General features: G+C 50.1%; 1 protein-coding gene across 2 annotated transcripts in view; it reads left to right on the top strand.

The window, feature by feature from the left end:
- The window catches only part of LOC144948416 (uncharacterized), a 266228-nt gene that overhangs the window by 42964 nt on the left and 200870 nt on the right, over positions 1-22394 (top strand). For both annotated transcript variants that reach the window (XM_078877862.1, XM_078877863.1), the window contains exons 3-4: positions 12183-12393; positions 21139-21301. In XM_078877862.1, the coding sequence (XP_078733988.1) occupies positions 12183-12393; positions 21139-21301 (374 nt within the window). The remainder of the gene's footprint in view (positions 1-12182; positions 12394-21138; positions 21302-22394) is intronic.

The raw sequence follows: 22394 nt of genomic DNA, 5'->3' as shown, positions 1-22394 counted from the left end.
GCGTTCATTGATCTTGCTGGAGCGCCTTTCGTACCTGTTCCAGACAGGCCGACCGTGACACCGCGGGGGAGGAGTGGGCCTGTTCGGAGGGCGCCTGCCAGGGCTGCGGGACCTTCAAGCCCGGCGACCCTTCCGACCCCGCTGCAGGCGCATTCGCGGAATACGACCAAGACTGATTCGTCAGGGACACGAGATGTCGGTGGACTTCCAATCGCAGCAGGGGAATTACCCCCTGTCATTTCTCGTGTTCCATCGCGTCCCCGTTCTACAAGTGGGCCGCCGACCGTCCGGGACGGGCCGGCGACCCGCACTCGTTCCAAATCGCTTACGTTTCGTTGATTGTATGTTGTTATTGTTCTTGTTCTTGCCGTCGTATTTATCGCATGCTTTCGTACGTTCGTCGATGTTACTTGTGTGTTGTTCTTGTTGTTATATTGCATGCTTAGTGTCCTTTAAGGGGGAAGGTCGGTTCACCGCATTACGCTTTGGTGTTGTTCAGCCGAGGTCGGCTGGGTTTTTTCTATGGGGGAGGGTGGTGTAATGCGGGCGAAAGCGACCTTCCGGATGTGACGTCACGAGGAGGCGGAGCCAGGTGACGTGGGTGAAAGGTAGGGGGTCCTTAAGCGGGTAAACCGGAAGGAGAAGGCAGTCGGGGTGTGAATGGAAAGGTGTGGGGCCACGCGGGCGTACGAGCCGAGGGGGCACCGTGAGAAGCGGGAGCCAACCCTGGGAACAGTAGGGAGCTACTGGGAGGTGTAAAGCTGCAGATAGAGATAGGCAGTAAGGCTGTGTGTGAGGAGCAGCGGGGTGGCTGCCAAGAGTCGCAGGAGCGACGAGAAGGCGAGACAGCACGAGGCTGTCAGAGCTGCAGCAGGAACAGCCAAGGGAGCTGTGTGAGAGTACAGCAGCGGAGCTGCTGTGGGGCTGCAAGAGCGACAAGAACAGCAGCGGGGCTGCTGATGTGGACTGGAGTGACATCGGAACCAGCACAGAGAGAATAAGAGAGACAGCCGTGTGGGAACGCAGTACGGACCGAATAAAGGACACTGAGCCAGAGATCGTGGTCAAGTCTTTTATTACAAATGCAAGAACGGCAAACGAGGGGGTGGGTGGCCAGCCGCACGCCGGGCGCCTTTGTCTCCCTAGTGGCGATGTTTTTACGCACCTCACCAGATACTCATTTGAGGCTGAGTCGACCTAGGGGAGGACCAGAACCGGTCAAATAATCGTCACTGGTATTGCCCGTGAGCGGGAATCGAACCCGGGTAGCCAGGGTCGTAGCGCAGCACGCTAACCGCTAAACTACCGCTCCCCACTAGCACACGCATGCTCGCGCACACAAGTACATCTTAATCTGTGATGGATTACAGAATAAATTGTTTTGGCTTTCTGAATGTTTATGTAACATCCGCCCATCAAAATTGACTTTTCACAGCAGTAATCGGGCGCCTGCTAATGAATGGGTCAGATTTAGCGACTACTGTGAAAGGAGTCAACACGTTTTGAGAATACTTTTTTTAAAATGAAGCCATTTCAGGCTGCTCAGAAAAAAACCCCGTTTCGACAGCAATATAGTACAGTAATCACATTGATTTAATGCAACAACAACAACGACAACACACATCAACACAGACATCAGTAACACCGTGGCAATTGCCCTGCTTCGTAGCCTATTGTATTCGTGCGTATGACGACAGCATGTTCAGGATCTAAGTGCCAATGTCGAGGTGTGCTGCCAGCCACGGCGAGAGGGCTGGAGGAGAGAGTCGGTGTCGTTTCGCTCCTCCCCCTCCTCCGCCGCCGCTGAAGGAGCGCCGGACGAGAGTGGTTTACCGTGCGGCCCACAGTGTGGGAGAGGGTGAACCCCTTCGCATAGGCGACGTTGCGAGCAACGACCCTTCTTCACAGCACGTAGAGAGGTCGGGCAGATAATACAAATAATAATCATTGGGGACTGCACTTTGTGTGAAGGTTATTTATATAATCCACTTTGTGATGCATTGATGTGTTCAATTCGCATTTTATTAGGATAATAATTTTTATAATAGAATTGTTGATGATTGCCTGTCATTAGAAACTCTACAACATCCGACCACACAGATTTGGTCAGATAACTACACGTGGCTTATCCCAACAAATCATTTATGAACCGTGATAACGTGTGTATGCTGAACTTCTTTCGCACCGTACGTAGCCAACCGTGATAATCGGAGGTGCGGGAGGAAGGACAACCAACTAAACACACACAATAATCTGCGCAATCTACGTGTTGAATCATCGCCACGCCATCGTCAATATTATCATTGTCATCATCGCGATGCCTTTTGTTTAAACGGGGTCCACCCAGCGAGCCTGCACGAGGTGGTAGTGATGTTCATTAAGGATGACCTTGGCCCCGCCATGTAAATGTGGAATGTAAATGCTCTGCAGTGTTTGATTCAGCCAATCAGAAGCAGCAACATCATCATCATTTTCATCAGCACCAGCAGTAACATCATTATCATTCATCATTATTCATTCCTCAATTTACAGGGATTTATAGATTCACTGTTGTATGAAGGCCTCACCACTACAATCAGTTCCTGAGGGTTGCTTGACCATACTTCACCACGTTGGTCAGCGTGAGTTGCTGATGGGAATTAGGGACCCAGGACCAGTTCACATCATCATCAACTTCATCATCATCATCATCGGGGGTGGATAAAACTATGCACCACTTTGTACGAACTCAACAGTGGTTGTTGCCCTGTGCAGAGAGGCGGCTGCGCGCTATGGGAATGTGAGAATGTGGAATTTCCACCATTGGCTCAGAGCCACCAGCACAGGGTTTAGCACCGTGCAGCGCTCACTTGAGCAGGGAGACAGAGCTCGATGTCAAACCGCACGCGCACACCCACACACAGAGCTGCCTCGCCATATGCGCGCACATTTGAAATTCATTTATTTGTCTCGAATGTGAAAAAATACGCCCCGGTGTTTTCACGTAGAGGAATGTAAAAGAGCCATTTGCGCCGCTTGCCTATAAACGTGCGTTAACGCCGTGCCATGCAAACTGTAAATCCGTGTAGATCTGAGCAATAAACTCAGCCGCTATACACAGAGACGCGCAGTATGCACTGCCACATGTTGCATTTTTAGATGCATGGCAGAGAGACTTTGGGGAGAGTCTGAGAGGCAGTGTGGGTGTGCGTGTTGAACGGTAGTGTAGCAGTTAGCACGCTGCGCTACGAACCCAGTTGCCCGAGTTGGATTCCCGCTCACTGCTAACACCGGTGACAATGACCTAAACCAGTCCTGAGCCTCCTCTGGGTCGACTCAGCCTTAAATGAGTGTCTGGTGCAGTGTGTAAAAATCAGTACCGGGCAGACAAAGGTGGCTATCTACCTATCCCCATGTGCACAGTGCTTACCTTAATAGGTGCTCACGGGCAGAACTTGCCCCAGCAGTCTGTCAACATGAAACCAATCACTTGACGATACTGCATTGGCAGTGGTGCACACGCACGAAGAAAATAAAAACTGAACACATCAATTCATTTTGATTAAAATTTCGATTTAAAGCTTTCGTGATTGCAGGGATTCATATTCTTGGTTCTGTCGGTAAAGTTACGTAGAAGGGAAATAATAAAATAAAATTAACAATAAAATTCTCACGAATTTTGGTTTTCACACCTGATGATGATTGCTTGTGTTGCAATCGACACGTCGTGAGAATTTTATTGTTTTATTTTTATTATTGTATTATTTCCCTTCTACGTGACTTTACCGAAAGAACCAAGAATATATCAATTCATATTTGAAATTAAGTGAAGTGTAAAAGTAATCAACGGGTACGAAGCAACAGTAATCTGACTAAGAGAATGGAGTTCTCGACCCATATAGGATCACGAATCAATCACTGCCCTGAGTAACTTGATTACAGACACTGCACTCATTCATTCCAATGCTGCACATGATTGATGCTATTGCAGTGAGACTATCAAAGGCTATCAAACCATTAAATCAGTATCACCGCTCCGATTGAGGCATGTACTCAGATTACAACCTGCAATCCGTCTAAAACATCACCAAAGAAAACCACACGCGGACGAATGTTTCATTTGTAATAATAATTTTAATAATAACTTACAGTCTTATATTACTCCAGTGCCGGACGAAGACCTGCCCACGCCTTGTCGGCAATGCAGAGGTCGCAAACGGGTTTTGATGCCTTACCCGTACCCGGCCGCACCAGGGTCGCAAACGGGTATCGGGTACCTGATTGCGACCTCTGGGATGAAGCCATGTTGCAGGCGCGGGTGGGTTGATTCTAGGAACTTGAATTGTGAGAAGAGACAAGACGTTGGGAAATGAGTGACAAACAGTTACTCACCAGTGACTCACGGTCTACCCGTACCTGTACCCGGCCGCACCAGGGTCGCAAACGGGTACCCGTACCCGGCCGTACCCGTACCCTACCCGTACCCGGCCGGGTATCGGGTAGGGTACGGGTATCGGGTACCCGGTTGCGACCTCTACGGCCATGGCAGGGGGGTTTGTTCAGCCATCCTTCACCACTCTGCTCAGCTCAGGTTGGCGAAGAATGGGCGCAGCAGCGGTTTTTGGGTCTCACCTGCCACGAATGTTGGCCGCGGCCGGGAATCAAAGTGAGGTGACCGAGTTCACAGCTTGCGAGCTCCGCTTACTCGTGAGCCACTCTGTTGCCTCCCGTCGAGTCGGGCTTATTGTCGCGAACAGACGTCACAATTCCCCTCTCGTACATATTGAACTTGCCGGTCTGCAGTCCTTGGGCAGTGTCCCCATGCACCCATTACATACGGCGTTTACGCATTGAGAAGCATCTGTTTTTACACATGCACCTGGGCACACTACTCCGTTTAGCTTCAGAATAGATGAATCGATGCATCGCACCACCCCCACCAAACGAGGTTGTGCATGGCAGCTGCAACGCAGATGTGGCTGCAGCAGGAGTATGTGAGTTCGTCACACATGGGGAGTGGACCACAAACCATCACCTCTCTCTTTCCCGGGTTCATCAAGTAAGCACCGCACTGTGGAAAGTCAACGTTGTCCAAATACCGTGGAAAGAATGGCTCTGGCCACAGACACGTGGAGTATCAGTTTAACACGTAGGCTTTCGCGACCAATATTATTCATAATCACCGTTTTTGGGTTTAGATCGCGTTATTTATAAATGTGTCGTAATCCTCCACCACCCGACACGGCCAATCAGTAAAAAAAAGTGTCACGTTGACAAAAGACAAATAGTTCACTGCTTTAGCCCACCGGTGTGTTGAAGCGTGAAACCACAACATTTACAATTTGAGTAGTACGACGTTTCGCTGGTAATTGCATCCAGCATCATCGGGCAGTGAACTATTTGTCTTTTGTCAACGTGACACTTTTTTACTGATTGGCCGTGTCGGGTGGTGGAGGGTTACGACACATTTATAAATAACGCGATCTAAACCCCAAAACGGTGACGTGGAGTATCCCGTCGGCGTGGCTGTCAGGCCAGCAACGGGGCAGTGGAGACGAGCAGTAGGCGCCGTTGCCGCAAGAAAGCACCGTGATCTCCTCGATCGCTGCTGGCGTTTGAGGCCACACACAACAACAACAACACACCACTTCCAAATGCACGCCGGCGCGTCCATGGTGTCTTCTCGCGTACGAGGTGTGGCTCGTGAAACTCCCAATTACTGGCAGCTGCTGACCGTGCACGCTCCGTTATTTATGAGCACATCAAAGGCTCCGATCAACCGAGCCACTCGAAGCACATTTTTCTCCCTCTTTGAAGCGAGACTACCATTTTGTTTTGCTGCCGCCGCCGCCGCTGCCGTTGCTGCTGCTGAGTTTGAGGAAATTACAACACTTTAATTTGATTGAAATAATATGCGTAAATATGTGTGTGTGTTATGTTTGTCTGGCTGGCTGGCTCTGTGAGCCCATGTCACGTCAGAACGCCGAGTCGGCGCCGCTGGTTTGAATCTTTGGGTTTTTTCGCCACGCTCCATGAAGCCGCCTTCTCAAGTGGAGCGGGTTGATGGTATCAGCCTGGTCACCAATGACTGCAGCATTTTTTAAAAATCAGTTTGACATTTACATTTGACTTATTTCGGCTCTTGAGATGTCACCGCTGTGTAATGATCCGCACACAATAAACTAAACATTTTTTTTTATTTTACCAGGGAAGGCTCACTGAGCTATGTAGCTCTTTTTCAGAAGCGACCTGATTATCACAAATGATAGCTCAACGAAGTGGCTTATAACGCGGACATTTATCGCTGCCAAATACTATAAACGCGTGTCGTTGATTCTAAATGTGGAGGGAAACCCCGACGGACCCGGAGACAAATCCACGCGACCACGGGGAGAGAGACACGCACACTACACATATACAGCAGCAAGCGTCACGGTCGGGATGGAACCCACGACCTCCTGTATACCAGACGAGGTAGTTAACATCTCGCCACCGCGGCACCGTATGCTCATCAGACAGAGCAGCCAACACGACGCGGCTACCTTAATTAATGAAATAATACAAGATAAAACACACGTATAGGGGGAAAGTAGTGAGGGTCACGTGAGAGTGTTACAAGGGGGAGAGGGCAAGGGGTGGTTATCATGCTAATATATTACACAACAGAGTGCTCATATGGTTGGGTATAGCCCCACCTGAGAAAACGATCCAGAGGTCGCTGGTTTGATTCGATCTCCTGCCGTGGCAAGTGGAGCAACTGATCAAGCTTTCAATAATTCTATAACACGAAAATAGTTGAGGAAAATATTTCACATCATCACCAGCATTACCATCCCTGTCCCTCGTGTGATCAGATTTGGAATCAGCACCCTGAAATTAGTCTAAAACACTTTTCGATTTAAAGCTTTCGTGACTGCAGGGATTCATCTTCTTGGTTCTTTCGGTAAAGTCACGTAGAAGGGAAATAATAAAAGAATAAAAATAAAACATAATGAAACATTTTTTATTTTATAATAAAATTATGTTTTATTTTTATTATTTTAATACTTCCCTTCTACGTGACTTTACCGAAAGAACCAAGAAGATAGTCTAAAACAGCCGCAAAAGTTCAGGCCCGAAAAAAAAGTGTTTTTGTTATTGACCAGTGTATAATTAAACACCCGGTGGGTGTCATTTACCCGCCGTGTGAAGGATTCCCCATGACGCCTTGTGGGTCACCGTTACGGACGTGAGTTTTGACCACACTTCACCACGCTGGCCGAGGCAGTGTTGGTGAACAAGGGGAGTGGGGGACCCAGTCCTGGTGCGGTTATAATCCAGCGGTGACGCGAGCCATGGCGAGGAATCCAACTCGGGTCAGCCAGGTTTAGTACGCAGCTCGGTAAGGGGCCGTCCATAAATGACGTCACGCACCTGGGGGGGGTGGGGGGTCAGACATTTGTGACGATGTGTGACGAGGGGGGGGGGGGGTGAGAAATGTGACGTCACATCAAAATGCGCAACTTTGAATACATATAGACAACACGTTCTACTTTATTAAATAGACGTTTTAATAAATGTTTTCTCCTCCAACATCAGAGTGCAGCGCCACAATAAATACGCACTACAATGACAATAGTTTAAAGCGATTTGAAGCATGTTTTATTTATTTTGAGGGGGGGGGGGGGCAGAGCTTTGTGACGTCATATTTGAGGGAAGGGTCTGACTTTTTGTGACGCCGTGTGACGAGGGGGGGGGGGGGTTCAAAAATCGTCCAAAATCGCGTGACGTCATTTATGGACGGCCCTCTAACCACCGTGGCGGCTGCCCCACCGCTATCAGACAGCTCTGAGCCCTCAGGAGATTCGCTGGCGGTGAGACTCGTGTAAGGAGACAGGAGACGGCACCAATAGCCGCCAGACTGCACTGAAACCCTCGCGTCTCTGCGGGTTACATTTTAAACTGCAAACTGCTGACTCAATTTGTGTGTGCTTCGCCATGTTCTGGGGAGGTTTTTCTCTGCTTTATACTTCATCATAACAGCCCGTGATTCTCAGCCATTTTATACATCGTCGGCATGGGCACTGTGGTATATGGACCTGGCCTGGGCCTCCTCTAAGTGGACTCAGCCTAAACAAGGGATAACGGTGCACTGTTACGAGGGGTTGAACGGCGAAATACCACGAGCAACGATGAACGGATATCGAATATACATTATTAATCGAGAGATTAATGTTTATAAGTATTTAATACACATGGCAATACGAGCAGTGGCAACGCGGTTAGCGCATTGCGCTAAGAACCCGACCACCATAGTTCAATTCCCGCTCACAACCAACATTGGTGACGAATATCTGATCCGGTCCTGGGCCTCCTCAAGGTCAACTCAGCCTTAAATGAGTACCTGGTGTGACGTGTGCGTGGTCCCCGTCAGCACCCCACTCCGTCGTGCGCCGTGCCGGCCTTCATCAGTGCTGCTCGCTCACAGCGCTTGCCCCAACAGTCGGTCAAGTCTCTACGGGGTGGGAGATCTTCATCTTCTTTGAGCAAGGGTCCACTCATACACATGAACATTGACAAATGTGGTCTCGGTGAAAGCGAGACGAATTGCCGCGAGGAGTCGTAGGTGATGTAGGTTTTTGTTGGGTTGGATCGCGTACAAATAAATGTGTCGCTAAACCTGCCACTACCCGACACAGGCGGACAGCCAGATTGATCCGCCTGATGATGCTAGATGCAAGTACTGGCGAAACGTCGTACTCAGATTGAACATGTTGTGGCGTGGCTCTCCAACACACCGGTGTGCTGTACTAGTATACTACACTATACACTACATTATACACTACACTATACACTACACTATACACTAGTGCTGTACTAATGACGAATGGGCACGTTCTGTTTTCGTGACAAACCTTACTAGTTGGCTGTGTCGGATGATGGCGGGTTTAACGACACGTTTATATTTACGCGATCTAACCCAAAATAACCTATATTGTGGATGATATTGGTCGCGAAAGCCTACAGCGTGTGAAACAGGAGTCGTAGGGTTAATCCCCCTGCTAAGAAAACTTGGCAGCAGCCCTCCTCGAAAAAAAATGTCTTGAGGCTCAGCGAGACTTTTCTGGGCAACTTATCCGAGTAGTAACAACAACAATAAAAAATAAAAAAAAGGAAAATGGCCTTGGCCGCTTCACGTTCGCTGTTTCAGAATCAGAACATTTATTCGTGCTGCAGGAGGAACCCCCGGAGCTATAAAACTCCGTTTCGCAGATGTCCAGTGGGGTCACGAGGTCGGAACGTTGCAACACAAGATGCGAGATGACAAGTCTGTCGACTTTCAATCTGCTGGCGTCTCATGTTAAAGTAAATTAGTTTACATATTTAGTGAAAGCCTACGTGTTAAACTAAATTAGCTCCAAATCAAGTTTAAATGAGTTTATTACGCATATCACAACATGTCTATGGATAGCATGTACACAGTGTTTGAGAAATACTAGTGAGACAAAGCCGGGGTTAGATTTGTTGGACGTGTGATAAGAACACACGAGACTGAATGCCGTGTGTTTTATTACGAGGTACCACAAGAGGTCGGGGGAAGACAGCAAACTAAGCTACATTCGCATTTCTTCTTCGTTTTATCTCTCAAATGTTCTCATTGTGACACAGCGTGAGCACAGCACAATGGCCGCCGATGGCCATTGGCAGGGAGCAGCAACTCCGCGGGCAGCAACTCAAATTGGGCGCGGCAGGACCCGTACGAAGTGGGAGGGCTGGGAGTTGTTGGATTTGATATCCCAGCCAAGTCGAAGGGGGCACGAGTAGGGACGTGGGGGATTTATATGAGGAGAGAGAAGGGGGGGGGAGGTAGCTCACGGACTGAGGGAAGACCATGGGGCAATGGGGGGAGTGGGCCAGGGGGGACATTCGCAATTGAAGCAATGGGATGCCACTGGGGGGAGCAAGGTGTTGAGTGAACATCACGGACAAAGCCGAGTGGAAGGAAGGCCGCGGTCTCCGTCGTCTTTGAGGAAGGCCGCGGCTCATTGAGAGCGATTGTTATTTTGACGATTTGAAACGCTCTTCGTTTACCAGGTAAAGCCCACTGAGCTATTTAGCAATTTTTCAGAAGCGCACCTGGCCACAAATGATAGCTCAACAAAGTGGCTTGTCGTGTGGCAATTTATAGCAGCAAAACAACGTGACGTTGATTCTAAATGTGGAGGGGAAAAACCGAAGGACTCGGAGAAAAATCCACGCGACCACCGGGAGAGAGACACTGCAAACTCCAGATAAACAGGCGTCAGGGTCGAACCCGCGACCTCCTGTATTCCAGGCGAGGGAGATAACATCGAATTCCCATTCCAGATTCATTTTCCCATCCTGAGACGGGCCTCGTGCTGGTTTATAAACGGCGTCGCCGCACGGTGCCATGTGAGAGGGTACGGAATTTGTCGCAGCCTAACTGAGTGTGGGCAGATCGTAAAACTCGTAGTCGGAAGGTCAAGAGTTCAATCCTCGGTCAGAGGTCAACTTAGCCCCATCACTCCGGGGGGGGGGGGGCAATAAAGTAGTGCCCCACCGCTTTGTGGAGAGTCAACAGTGGTTGTCCTGTGGAGAGACTGGCTCCTGACAAGGGAATGTGGAATTTCAACCACTGGGCTCAGAGGACCGCCCCATCCTATATGTATGTTGAACTTCTTTCGCACCGTACATAGCCAACCGTGGTCGTGGGAGCTGCGGAGAGGGCTCAATTGCACAGGGAGACACTGCAGCTCGACTTCACATTCCTCTGCAATGGTTCTCACGATATTGCACAAGTGTGGCTTCAAATTACGGCCATACATATTTTTTTTAAACGTGTAAAAATATATGATAAACCTAACGTGACATTTAAAATAATTCCCACGTGTCTCAGGAAGAGAGAACTCGTATTCACTCGTGTTCACTGTGGCACCCTGCTCAATGTGGGGGGAGTTGGGGGGGTGGGTGGGAATCACAGCAAGACAGTTTGATTGAAAACACTTTTCTCAAAGCAAAGGCTCTTGATGGCTGAAGAAGACAAAATGTAAAATTTCCACGGCCAATGTTTGGGTTATTTTGTAAACAACGTCTGAAGCGTGTCTGGATTAATATATATCAGTTCTACGCAACGTGAATTGTGCAGTGATTCATCGTGCAAACTGTTCATGGAAGTGAGCGGAATTGGGCAGGGGCAGTGGATCGATCACGGCTGATGATTGTGATGACGATTCGCAATGACATTGTTGGAAACAACTTTTGAGGGATGGTGACTCGACAAAAACATCTCGTCAGCGTGGAAGAATAGGTCAAAACACCTCACCTATCCCGATTCCTATTTCTAACCTTTTTTGATTTTGCCAGGTGAGGCCCACTGAGCTGTATAGCTCTTTTTGAGAAGTGACTTGACCACAAATGAAAGCTCAACTTAGTGGCTTATCAAGTTTAAATTTATAGTGGCCAAACATTCAAAACGCGTGGTGATGTTGATTCTAAATGTGAAAAAAAAAACCGGAGGACCCGGAGAAAAATCCGCGCCACCGCAGCGAGAGAGACACCGCAAACTCCAAATACACAGCAGGCATCGTCAGGGTCGGGATCGAACCCACAAACCTCCTGCTTACCAGGCGAGGTAGTTAACATCTCGCCACCGCAGCGCCCCATCTAGTCGAGGCGCTTGCGCAAGCAGCGGCGTGAGTGAGCAACTGCATGGCTTCGCCTTTATCCTTTATCTTTCACGTAACTTTTTTGTTGTTGAGGAAATTGGAAATTCCAGAGAAAAGACGTAGTTGAAATGTAAAATAACGTGGACACTCTGCTACTGACACAACCTGTGTGAAATTCAGAATGCAAGATCAGAAGTGACTGTTCAAATTACTATTGAGGGTGGTTCTCATCTCTATTGCCAGGCCTGCAACAAGTGGCAGAAACATCCACACTCCTACACGCAGGGACTGTTTCAGTCAGTGGCCAGTATCGACCAGTCGGTGTCCGGTATCAACAAACGTGCTCAACATCGGTGGTGCTTTAAGGAGGGTGTCGGATTACGACGTGCGGCCAATTCTAATGAGATTCTTCATCGCATGCGACAAGGTGCCAGGGTTGCCGGAGGAACTCAAACGTTAGAGGGTGAGCGGTCGATCTCGTTCGTAGAGATCATCCCTCTCCTCCTGCTCACTGCGCCACCTCTCTGTTTGCCGCAGGTCCCTTCCCCGAGGACTTTTCAATCCTGGCCACGCTGAGGGCCCAGAAGGGCCTGCAGGCCTTCCTCCTGTCGGTCTACAACGAGCAGGGCGTCCAGCAGATCGGCGTGGAGGTGGGCCGCTCGCCCGTCTTCCTCTACGAGGACCACAACGGTCTCCCCCTCCCGGAGAGCTACCCCCTCTTCAAGGGACTCAACCTGGCCGACGGAAAGTGAGTCGGGGTCCTGACGCGGACAAACTCACCACGGACGCGTTCGGGAGGCGCGGTGGACGATGGAACAAAAATAAAAACAACCACTGCTGGGATCTCTCTCTCTCGAGAGAGAGGCCCTCTGCAGAGTGTTTTGTTGCCCGCTCTTGCACGCTGGGCTAAATGTCTGAGAAGTTGATGGCATTACCCCACACTTTACCCCACCACACGTGACCTGTGATCTGCAGATTGACCAACTATTGCTTGCAGAGGCGGGCGTTCTTTGAGAAACTTGACCCGTTGTTAAAACCGAGAATCGAACCTGTCTCCTCTGGATTGCAAGTCCGGTGTGCTAACCGTTACACCACAGTGTTGTCGGATCCCTGGTTTTAAGGCTTCCAACTGGTGGCATCTCACTTAGGGGGTTCATCAGAATGGCCAATGAGGCTCCGATTAGCATGGTTGGCTACGTACAGTGCGTGAAAGAAGTTCAATGTAGAGGGCAGTCCAGATGTCACGTGGACCCCCTATTAATTGACCCCAAACCTTTGTTTTCATTTGCATATTTATTTCTGTCTTAAATAAACCTCACTTAAAAAAATTACGTTTTAGACAATTAAATGGGGGGATCACAAGACATCTTTAGCACCCTGTACATACATAGGTGCACTCTCTCACAAATCTCACCAGAGTGTCTCGCTTTTCAAAGGGATATTTGGATCGACACTCATGTCTGCTTCGTGGATGTGAGCCAGTGGTGGAAAATACAATGTTTTCCCACGACGGGGGAGAGTATATGTAACATTATAACTTAATATGGAAGATTGGAAAGTTGGGCTCTGGATGACAAACAAAATATATGAGCGAAATGAAGGTGGATGCACAGCGCGTTTGCGAAACAATCGGAGCCGTCTGCCAGAGGGACAGAGCCGGATAGCACAGCGGAGCGTGGGAACCTCGGGCAGCTGTTGAAGGCGATCGGAGTGAACAGGACGAACTAACGAGGTGGACGAGTGCAGAGTGTCACCACGGAGGATAGGAAATGTTAACTGCCTCGCCTGGTATACAGGAGGTTGTGGGTTCGATCCCGACCCTGACGCCTGATGTATATTTGGAGTTTGTGTGTGTCTCTGTCTCATCATCATCACGGTGGCTAGGAGATGTTAACTGCCTCGCCTGGTATAAAGGAGGTCGCGGGTTCAATCCCGACTCTGACGTCTGCTTATATTTGGGGTTTGCATGTTCTCCCCGTGGTCACGTGGATTTTTCTCCTAGTCTTCCGGTTTTGCCTCCACATTTAGAGTAATTGGCTGCTATCAATTTCCACACGAGAAGCCACTTTGTTGAGCTTTCATTTGTGGCCAACTCGCTTATGAAAAGAGCTACATAGCTCAATGTGCCTTCTCTGGTAAAATATAAAACATAGTTGAAATAGTTTAGGGTGGAGCACTTTTTGGAAAGTAGGAATTTTGTTATCATCATCATAAGTAAAGTAGAAAGGTTTCCCACTGTGAGACAGAGAGAGAAAAAGAGAGGAACACGTGGATATTTGACAACGACCGCAGGTTTGTGACATCGCTCAAACTGTTTAAGGAGGTGAGTGGTGAGGCTTTGGCACGAAGCGTCAGGGGCCATAATTGTCGGCGGCTGGATGGTTCAGAGTGGCGGCAGCCGAGAAGGGATGGAACACATCCAAGAGGACGTTACCCAAGAGAGGTGGAGTGATGGCATCGGCTCGCGTGCAGGAGCTTGGATGTTTGTTACGTTGTTATGTTAAGTCACGTGGCCAGAGGGCGAGACCTCGGCGGAGTCGTTCATTCGGCGGTCGTGGCCACGATGGTTGTAATTAGAGAGGATCAAACTTGATTTGAAGCTTTCGTGACTGCAGGAATTACTCTTTGGTTCTTTCGGTAAAGTCACGTAGAAATTAAATAAATATGGAATATTATTATTTGGTTCTTTCGGTTAAGTCACGTCTAAAGATAAAATAATAAATTAAATTAAATAATAGAATACGACGTTTCGATTGCAACACAAGCAATCATCATCAGGTATAATGAAATAGCGACATAAAATCTAACCAGAAAACTATAGACAGACATATTAGCAGACAGATATCACCAAGATACATAGCGAGAGCAACACAGGTAACAGAGAGGGGTGATCGTCTCTGTGGGGTGGCCTTAAATAGACAGAGGGGGGGGCGGAGGCAGAGAGAGGGAGGGGGGTTAGAGAAAAAATTAGCATATCAATGAGTGGTCAACAGACGTGGTGCTGCAAGTACGATGGCACGGCACGCAAGCCTGAAAATCAGGAGAAGGACACACTAAAATTAAATAACCTAGTAAAATATCGAAATGTAATGTAATACAACACAGAGGGTCGGTCAACACACAATTAACGCATAGCCTGGTTGATTACGTATTTCAAAGATTGCTAAGTTAGAATTTAAGTGTGAACATTCTAAAGAGGACACAGGCAGAGAAAACAAGTCGCCAGAGAGAGAGAAAAAAGATAAGCTTAAAACTTCCCCGTAGAAGTGGTTCAATCTTAATTTTAGAACCACTTCTACGGGGAAGTTTTAAGCTTATCTTTTTTCTCTCTCTCTGGCGACTTGTTTTCTCTGCCTGTGTTCTCTTTAAAATGTTTACACTTAAATTCTAACTTAGCAATCTTTGAAATACGTAATCAACCAGGCTATGCGTTAATTGTGTGTTGACCGACCCTCTGTGTTGTATTACATTACATTTCGATATTTTACTAGGTTATTTAATTTTAGTGTGTCCTTCTCCTGATTTTCAGGCTTGCTTGCCGTGCCATCGTACTTGCAGCACCACGTCTGTTGACCACTCATTGATATGCTAATTTTTTCTCTAACCCCCTCCCTCTCTCTGCCTCCGCCCCCCCTCTGTCTATTTAAGGCCACCCCACAGAGACGATCACCCCTCTCTGTTACATGTGTTGCTCTCGCTATGTATCTTGGTGATATCTGTCTGCTAAGATGTCTGTCTATAGTTTTCTGGTTAGATTTTATGTCGCTATTTCATTATACCTGATGATGATTGCTTGTGTTGCAATCGAAACATCGTATTCTATTATTTTATTTTATTTATTATTTTATCTTTAGACGTGACTTAACCGAAAGAACCAAATAATAATTCCTGCAGTCACGAAAGTTCTAAAATTAAAATATGGAATACACGACGTTTCGATTGCAACACCAGCAACCGTCATCAGGTGTGAAAGAATGCTAAATTTGAAGTTAAGTCTGAGAAATGTCTCTCAAAACTGCCGTTTACTGTTTATTCAAACTTCCAATTTCTCAGACTTAACTTCAAATTTAACATTCTTTCACACCTGATGACGGTTGCTTGTGTTGCAATCGAAACGTTGTGTATTTCATTATTTATTTTATTGTATTTCTACGTGACTTTACGGAAAGAACCAAAGAGTAATTAGAGAGTATATTTATTAAAATCTCTCCCGCGATTGTTGTACTGTATTCCTGTTCCTTGCTTTCAAACATTTAATTTTTGGAATGTGCCCCATGCAGTCAGCCCCCGGAAGCTAAGTTTCATTGAGTCCGACTCGTACTTGTGTTATGCATACGAATTAGACACTAACCTGAATCACACAATAGCCAAACTATATAGCAGAGGTGGGACAAAGTCATTGTTATGCAAGTCACAAGTAAGTCTCAAGTCTTTGCTCTCGAGTCCCGAGTCAAGTCGAGTCAAAGATGAGGCAAGTCCAAGTCGAGTCTGAAGTCATCAAAATCATGACTCGAGTCTGACTCGAGTCCAAGTCGCATGACTCGAGTCCACACCTCTGCTATATAGTCTAGAAGGGCTGATGAGTGATTAAATTAGTCCAATAAGTGTGAAGTGATTATTTGGCCGAGGGTGGGGGGGGGTTTGGTGACTTTAGCAATTAAGAGCACGTCGAGACGTATCAATTAACAATTCTAGCGAGATCTACGGGGGGAAAAAAGCGCATGCAAGGTTATTGAAATGTTACTGGGCTAATGAGGTTTAATTGGTGTGGGAGTAATTGCACAGTGAAGAATGTTCATTATACGGAGGCGAAGTCGGCTGAGTTTAATTGGCAGCGAGTGAGGGAGGAGGAGGAGGGGCACTATAGCTGGATGTTCATGATGTGTGGAGGTGGACTTAATGAGCTGCAGAGGGGGAGGGGGGTGTGGTGTTGCAGGGTGGTAGGAGAGTTGAGAGATTATACTGGTAGGGACCTCCTGGTTACACCAGCCCACAGGGGATTATTGTGTCCGCCTGTCGTGCAGGGAGGGGCTGGGTGGGGAAGGAGGGGCTGGGTGGGAAGGGGAGGGGAGGGGAGGGTGGGGAGGGGCTGGGTGGGGAGGGTGGGGCTGGGTGGGGAGGGGAGGGTGGGGAGGGGCTGGGTGGGGAGGGGCTGGGTGGGGAGGGTGGGGAGGGGCTGGGTGGGGAGGGTGGGGAGGGGCTGGGTGGGGAGGGTGGGGAGGGGCTGGGTGGGGAGGGAGGGGTGGGGCTAGGTGGGGAGGGGCTGGTCACCCCGTGGTGCCCTTATAAAACTCGACGTTTAACCTACTCACACCGGCTTGTGCCCGCCCTCACAGTCGGGCATATTTACGGAATACACCACGCCGCCGTTGACCCTGGCCATTGACCGAGCAACCCAACGTTCCTACCAGCTCCCTCCGCAGGAATGTGTTAAACTTGACCGAGGCTCTTACAAAAAAGAACGTAGAGTCTGAGATGAGTAGAATTTCGAATCGTGTTTTATTGGGTTAATCTTTAATGCACAGGTGGGCACTCACAGTGATGTTTCTTCCCTGTTGCACTCATTTCTATTGTGGTTTTCATGCTTTCTAATTGCAAACCTTATTTTATCAAATAGAATAGTTGAAGTTTGTTCTTTTAATAGAGACATACCACTTGGACGGGCGACCACCATCCCACAATAACAGGTATTGTAGGCGTTGCAGACAGCATGTTTGTTGAATTTCTTTCGCACCCTACATATCCAACCGTGCTAATCGGAGGTACAGTGGGTGGCAGTGCAGCAAGTCCAACGGTCCGCACGACCCCCCCCGCCCTCGCTCCACCTTCACCCGTAGGACATCTTGCGATGCAGCTGCGTGTGCGTGCCACCGCATCTCAACTCGTCCGCTATTCCTCTGATCCAGCACGCCGACGTCACCACTTGCCACGTGATTTTCGTCTTCTGGCAATGCGATTTTCATTGTTTTATCGCAACCCCCAGAGACGCTGCACCGAGCGTCTCGTGATTCTGCTTCGGGAGGTTCCTGCCAAGTTTGTTCTGAGCAGGGGGGGCGACAATTTGATTAATTCAAGGGCACTTTTATTTTTACATTTGCCAAATGTGGACCATGACACTGGCACACGATCACCTACTCTTTGCGAATAACGTCACAGGATCTTTAACGTCTACCCAAACAAGGCGGCACGGAGTAGTATATTTTTTGACGTAAATACGGCCGCAGTATTAATCGGGGCAGCTGCTAAAATGGAATCGTGAAACTCTGCGAGCCACCCCTTGTCCATATCACCCCGCATAATCAAACTATTTACGGATTTGCGGAGTACTTTGACTGCACACGTTCTCCAGGGACGAACTCTCTCTCCCCCGAAGGCCCTCTCGTCGTCGTGGCCAGCGGCAGACGTCAACACTGGCATCTAGCCCTGAACGTATTGCTGCGTAGCATGGCATCATATGTGTTGTTAAGTTAGATATTATTTTAAAAATAATTGCATGAATTGAAAACATTTAATCCACTTTTTTTCATATATCCTCAATTATTGACAACTATATAAACAAAAATGAAATATAATGGCCCTAGCCGCTGCCGGACGCAAGAATAGAGTAGTGAGAGCCATGTCATCAGGAGGTTGTCAATTGAATCCCAATTTTCAGGGTCTCAATGTGGACCGGATGGGGGAGGGAGCCAATTAGATGCTAATTTTGGGGGGGGTCTCAGGGGGTGCTGACCGTCCCCATCGCCACCCCCTCCCCTCAGCTCCATCACTGGAGTAGCCTTGGTCCAGCAAGTGGCCTGGCAAAGGGCTGTCGGTACGCATTGTAACGCGAGACGGAGAGAGAGAGAGAACGCGAGAGACGACACATGCCGTTATTGTTTCATTCGGGCGTCTTTCTCGCGCAGCCGTGCGCGGCGAGCTGTAATTGAATACTGTATCTGATTTAAACGAGGGGCTCTCTCCCGCGTGACCTCACCGCTCCAGATGTTCGCCGTTTCGGTCGCTCAAAAAAAAAATCCACCGGCACACGAGCGCACGCGGGAGGAGGAGGAGGGGGGTGGCGCCAAAGGGGAACTTTGCGTAAACCGCTACAGTGCTGGCGTGCGCCGCGTCAAGGAGACCGACGGTGGCCTCAATTGCCCGCGCTCTCGCCCCTCTGGGCCAGCGGTCGCGAGAAAGCGGAGGGCCACGGGGCGCTTTGAAACCTCGACGCGACGCGGGCGGGCCTGGCTCCCACGTGGGCGCCGCGCCTTGTGACGCACGCGCGCACGCGCGCTGTCACGCGCTCGCTCGCCACCCCGCGCTCCACGCGCTCGGCGCGGGTGGGGCGGTCAAACGTCGTGTTGTCCTTGGCCTTGCGCGCCTACGATTAGCAACGTGCGGCTTGCGGAGGATGCGAAATAAGTTCGACGTGCATACGTGCGCATTCGACACGCACGCGTACAAATAAAAGTCACACGAAGTGACTTCCCTGTCAAGTGAGTGTTGGCACGTTGGTGATGTCACTCGCGTTATAGCGCGTGGACATTTTAAAGATGCAAAATTGTCCCTTAATAAAAACTAATTAAAATCCGAAACTCATCTCTGATATGCTCCTCAAATGACCATTGGGGCATTGATGCTCATCTGCAGTTCTTCAGCCCTGAGCCAGTGGTGGAAATTCCACATTGCTGAGCCACCAAACACAGACAAAAACCCCCCGTATAGCCTTAACAGACTGTTGGGGCAAGTGCGGTTAGCGAGCACCTACGAAGGCCGAAACGGTACACCAGGGGGTGGGTGGCCAGCACCACGTCCGGCCGCCTTTGTCTCCCCAGTATATATTTACACACCGCAGCAGGTACTCATTTGGGGCTGAGTCGACCTAGAGGAGGCCCAGGACCGCTTCAAATAACCTTCACTGGTGTTGGCCGTGAGCGGGAATTGAACTCGGGTGACTGGGTTCGTAGTGCAGTGCACTAGCCGCTACGCTCGCTCTACCGCTGAGCCAGCTGGCCCGGGTGCACAGACACAACGGGAGGGAATGATCGTGTACACGAGTGGAGTGTTGCCAACATGGGCTCGCCCTGACTCGGGAACATATTGTTTGCAACGAATGCGCGTTTGGCCGAGAGCATGTCCAACGCGGAGGTGCCAGTGGTTACACGGCCATTATCCAGCGGTGGATTAATTATGGATGACAATAACGACGAATAGTTACGTGATCTTTTGAGCTGCAAAGGATGACATAATGGGAGTTTCGTCCGGTTTACTGCAGGGGTAAGTCCCTCACAGCAATGCAACTTTACACTCATCTGTTCGTCATCTCGGGATCGTCTTTACGAGAGAGTCTGACGATGGGAACTAATCGAATTTGGAAAGTGTTAGAACAAACAAAGATCTCCCGTATAGCCTTATATAGACAGTTGGGGCAAGTGCTGTCCGGGAGCACGTTATAAGGCCGGCACGGTTCAAGCGGGGGTGGTGTGGCTAGCACCGTGCCCAGACGCCTTTGTCTCTCCAATGCTCATGCTTACACACCGCACAAGTTCTCATATTAACGTCCATTCGACCTAGGAGAGGCCGAGGAGCGGGTTCTGATATCACTCGCCACTTCACGTTAGCCACTGCTGGGGAAATCGACCTCGGCTAATCAACGTTCAGGAGCGATGGGCGCCACTCGCCGTAAAACACGCAGACACGCGCAGCACCACACCAGAAGGCGCTGCACTGCCACCAAGCTAGGCCCCACACTGCTCACAAGCCAGCACAGACAACAATCGCCCCACATCCTGGCGCTGCAATGTAACTCGTGAGTGTGTCGTACACCAATTGGCATCCCTCGTGGCTGCAATTGCCGGGGCATCAGCCAGTCCAGCCCGTTGGCATTCTCCAGCCTTGGACACGTCGCGTGGTCGTCGCTTGTGTGGTGTGGCATTGCACTGCATAATTTAGAAGTTCGGTATAATTAAAAATCAATTTGGTTTCACGTGGAGTCTAAATGCGACCGAGTGTTGACACTTATTCCGCAGACCAAATGCCATTTCATTCCACAATGCTACGTTGACGTATATAGCGTGCTGCACGATTCAGTATTGCATCGCACTGCGCCACGCCACCCGACATTGCGTTGCACCGCCCCCGACCGCTGCTTTTTCCGCCGCGCCCTGTGACCCGTTTGCCCCGTGACCCACTTGCCCCGTGATCCGCTTGCCCCGTGACCCACTTGCCCCGTGACCCACTTGCCCCGTGACCCGCTTGCCCCGTGACCCGCGCCCCTCGCCCCGTGACCCACTTGCCCCGTGACCCGCTTGCCCCGTGACCCGCGCCCCGTGACCCACTTGCCCTGTGACCCGCGCCCCGTGACCCGCTTGCCCCGTGACCCGCTTGCCCCGTGACCCACTTGCCCCGTGACGCGCTTGCCCCGTGACCCGCTTGCCCCGTGACCCGCTTGCCCCATGACCCACTTGCACCGTGACCCACTTGACCCGTGACCCACTTGCCCGCCTCGTTGCAGGTGGCACCGACTGGCGATCAGCGTCCACGGCAAGACCGTCACCGTGGTGCTCGACTGCAAGAAGAAGCTGACGCGGCCCCTGGAGCGGAGCAGCAATGCCGAGATCGACACGGGCGGCATCACCGTGTTCGGCACGCGCATCCTGGACGAGGAGGTGTTCGAGGTGAGCCGCTCGCGCTCTCTCGCTCGCCGGGGGACTGAGCCTGCGATGTTGCGTGACGAGGAGGAGTGGCGAGGGGTGCGCACGGTCATTATTGCACATCACGCAAGTGCCCCTCGGTCGTAATAGCACCTTTGAAAGTAAAGCGTCGTCGCCGTTTCACGAACCTCCGGTGCTCCGCAGAACACACCGCGGGGTAAGTCCACCCAGCGTCGTCTCCGAAATTTATTATTTTTTATTGTTGTCGTTATTGTTGCTGTTGTCTACTTTGGCCGACCTGTCCCCCTCGGGAGGAGAGGGACAGGGCAGGGCCCGGCTCTACCCCTCGCGGTTCTTTCATTGCGGCGGCGGCGCGGGGCCGGCACCGAGGGTGCCACTCGTCACGGACGTTGGCGGTGGGCTGGGATCCAGCGGCAGCCACCGGTCGATAGAGCGATCACGTGTGCTGGCACGTGCACACACCGTGGGCACGCGCACCCTCGGATCCATGGTGGAGGTCGAGGGGTCGCGCGGACGTCGTTGGCCGCAGTTCACCGGGTACTAGAGGGGGGACTTCTCTTAGGCCCGGCAAGCAACGCTGCGTGTCGAAGTTTAGCAGGGCCGGTCCACCTGCTGTACCCGAAGTGGCGCTGACCACGCGGTCGACGTGGGGGTCGTGTCGACTGATGTGTGGTCCACCACAGGCACCAATGGCCAGGAGCTCCCTCAAACTCTTATTTGGTCATCATCGGGCAAGGAAATATCCACACACACAGAGTCGTCAACACTGCAGTGGCTTCTACAAAGACACAGATCTCCCCTATAGCCTTAACAGACCGTGGCTGCTACACACACACACGCATTCAAATGTTCCCCATTTAGCCTTGAGGAAATAGTGCTGTCTGCGAGCACCTATTAAGACTCTTGAGTAATGAGGAGGCCTTATTCTCCCAGTGCCGATGCTTACGCGCCCAATCGATTGCTAAATTAAAGGTTGAGTTAGCCTAGGGGAGACCCAGAACAGGTTCATATATCACCTGATGTTGGGCACGGCCTGGAATTGAACTCAGGTCATTGAGAATGCAGACTGATCTGGGAGCCACTGTGCCACCACTAG

This window comes from Lampetra fluviatilis, chromosome 49 (genome assembly GCF_964198595.1).
Source record: "Lampetra fluviatilis chromosome 49, kcLamFluv1.1, whole genome shotgun sequence".
Classification (NCBI taxonomy): domain Eukaryota; kingdom Metazoa; phylum Chordata; class Hyperoartia; order Petromyzontiformes; family Petromyzontidae; genus Lampetra; species Lampetra fluviatilis.
This window is presented reverse-complemented; position numbering and strand designations above follow the sequence as displayed.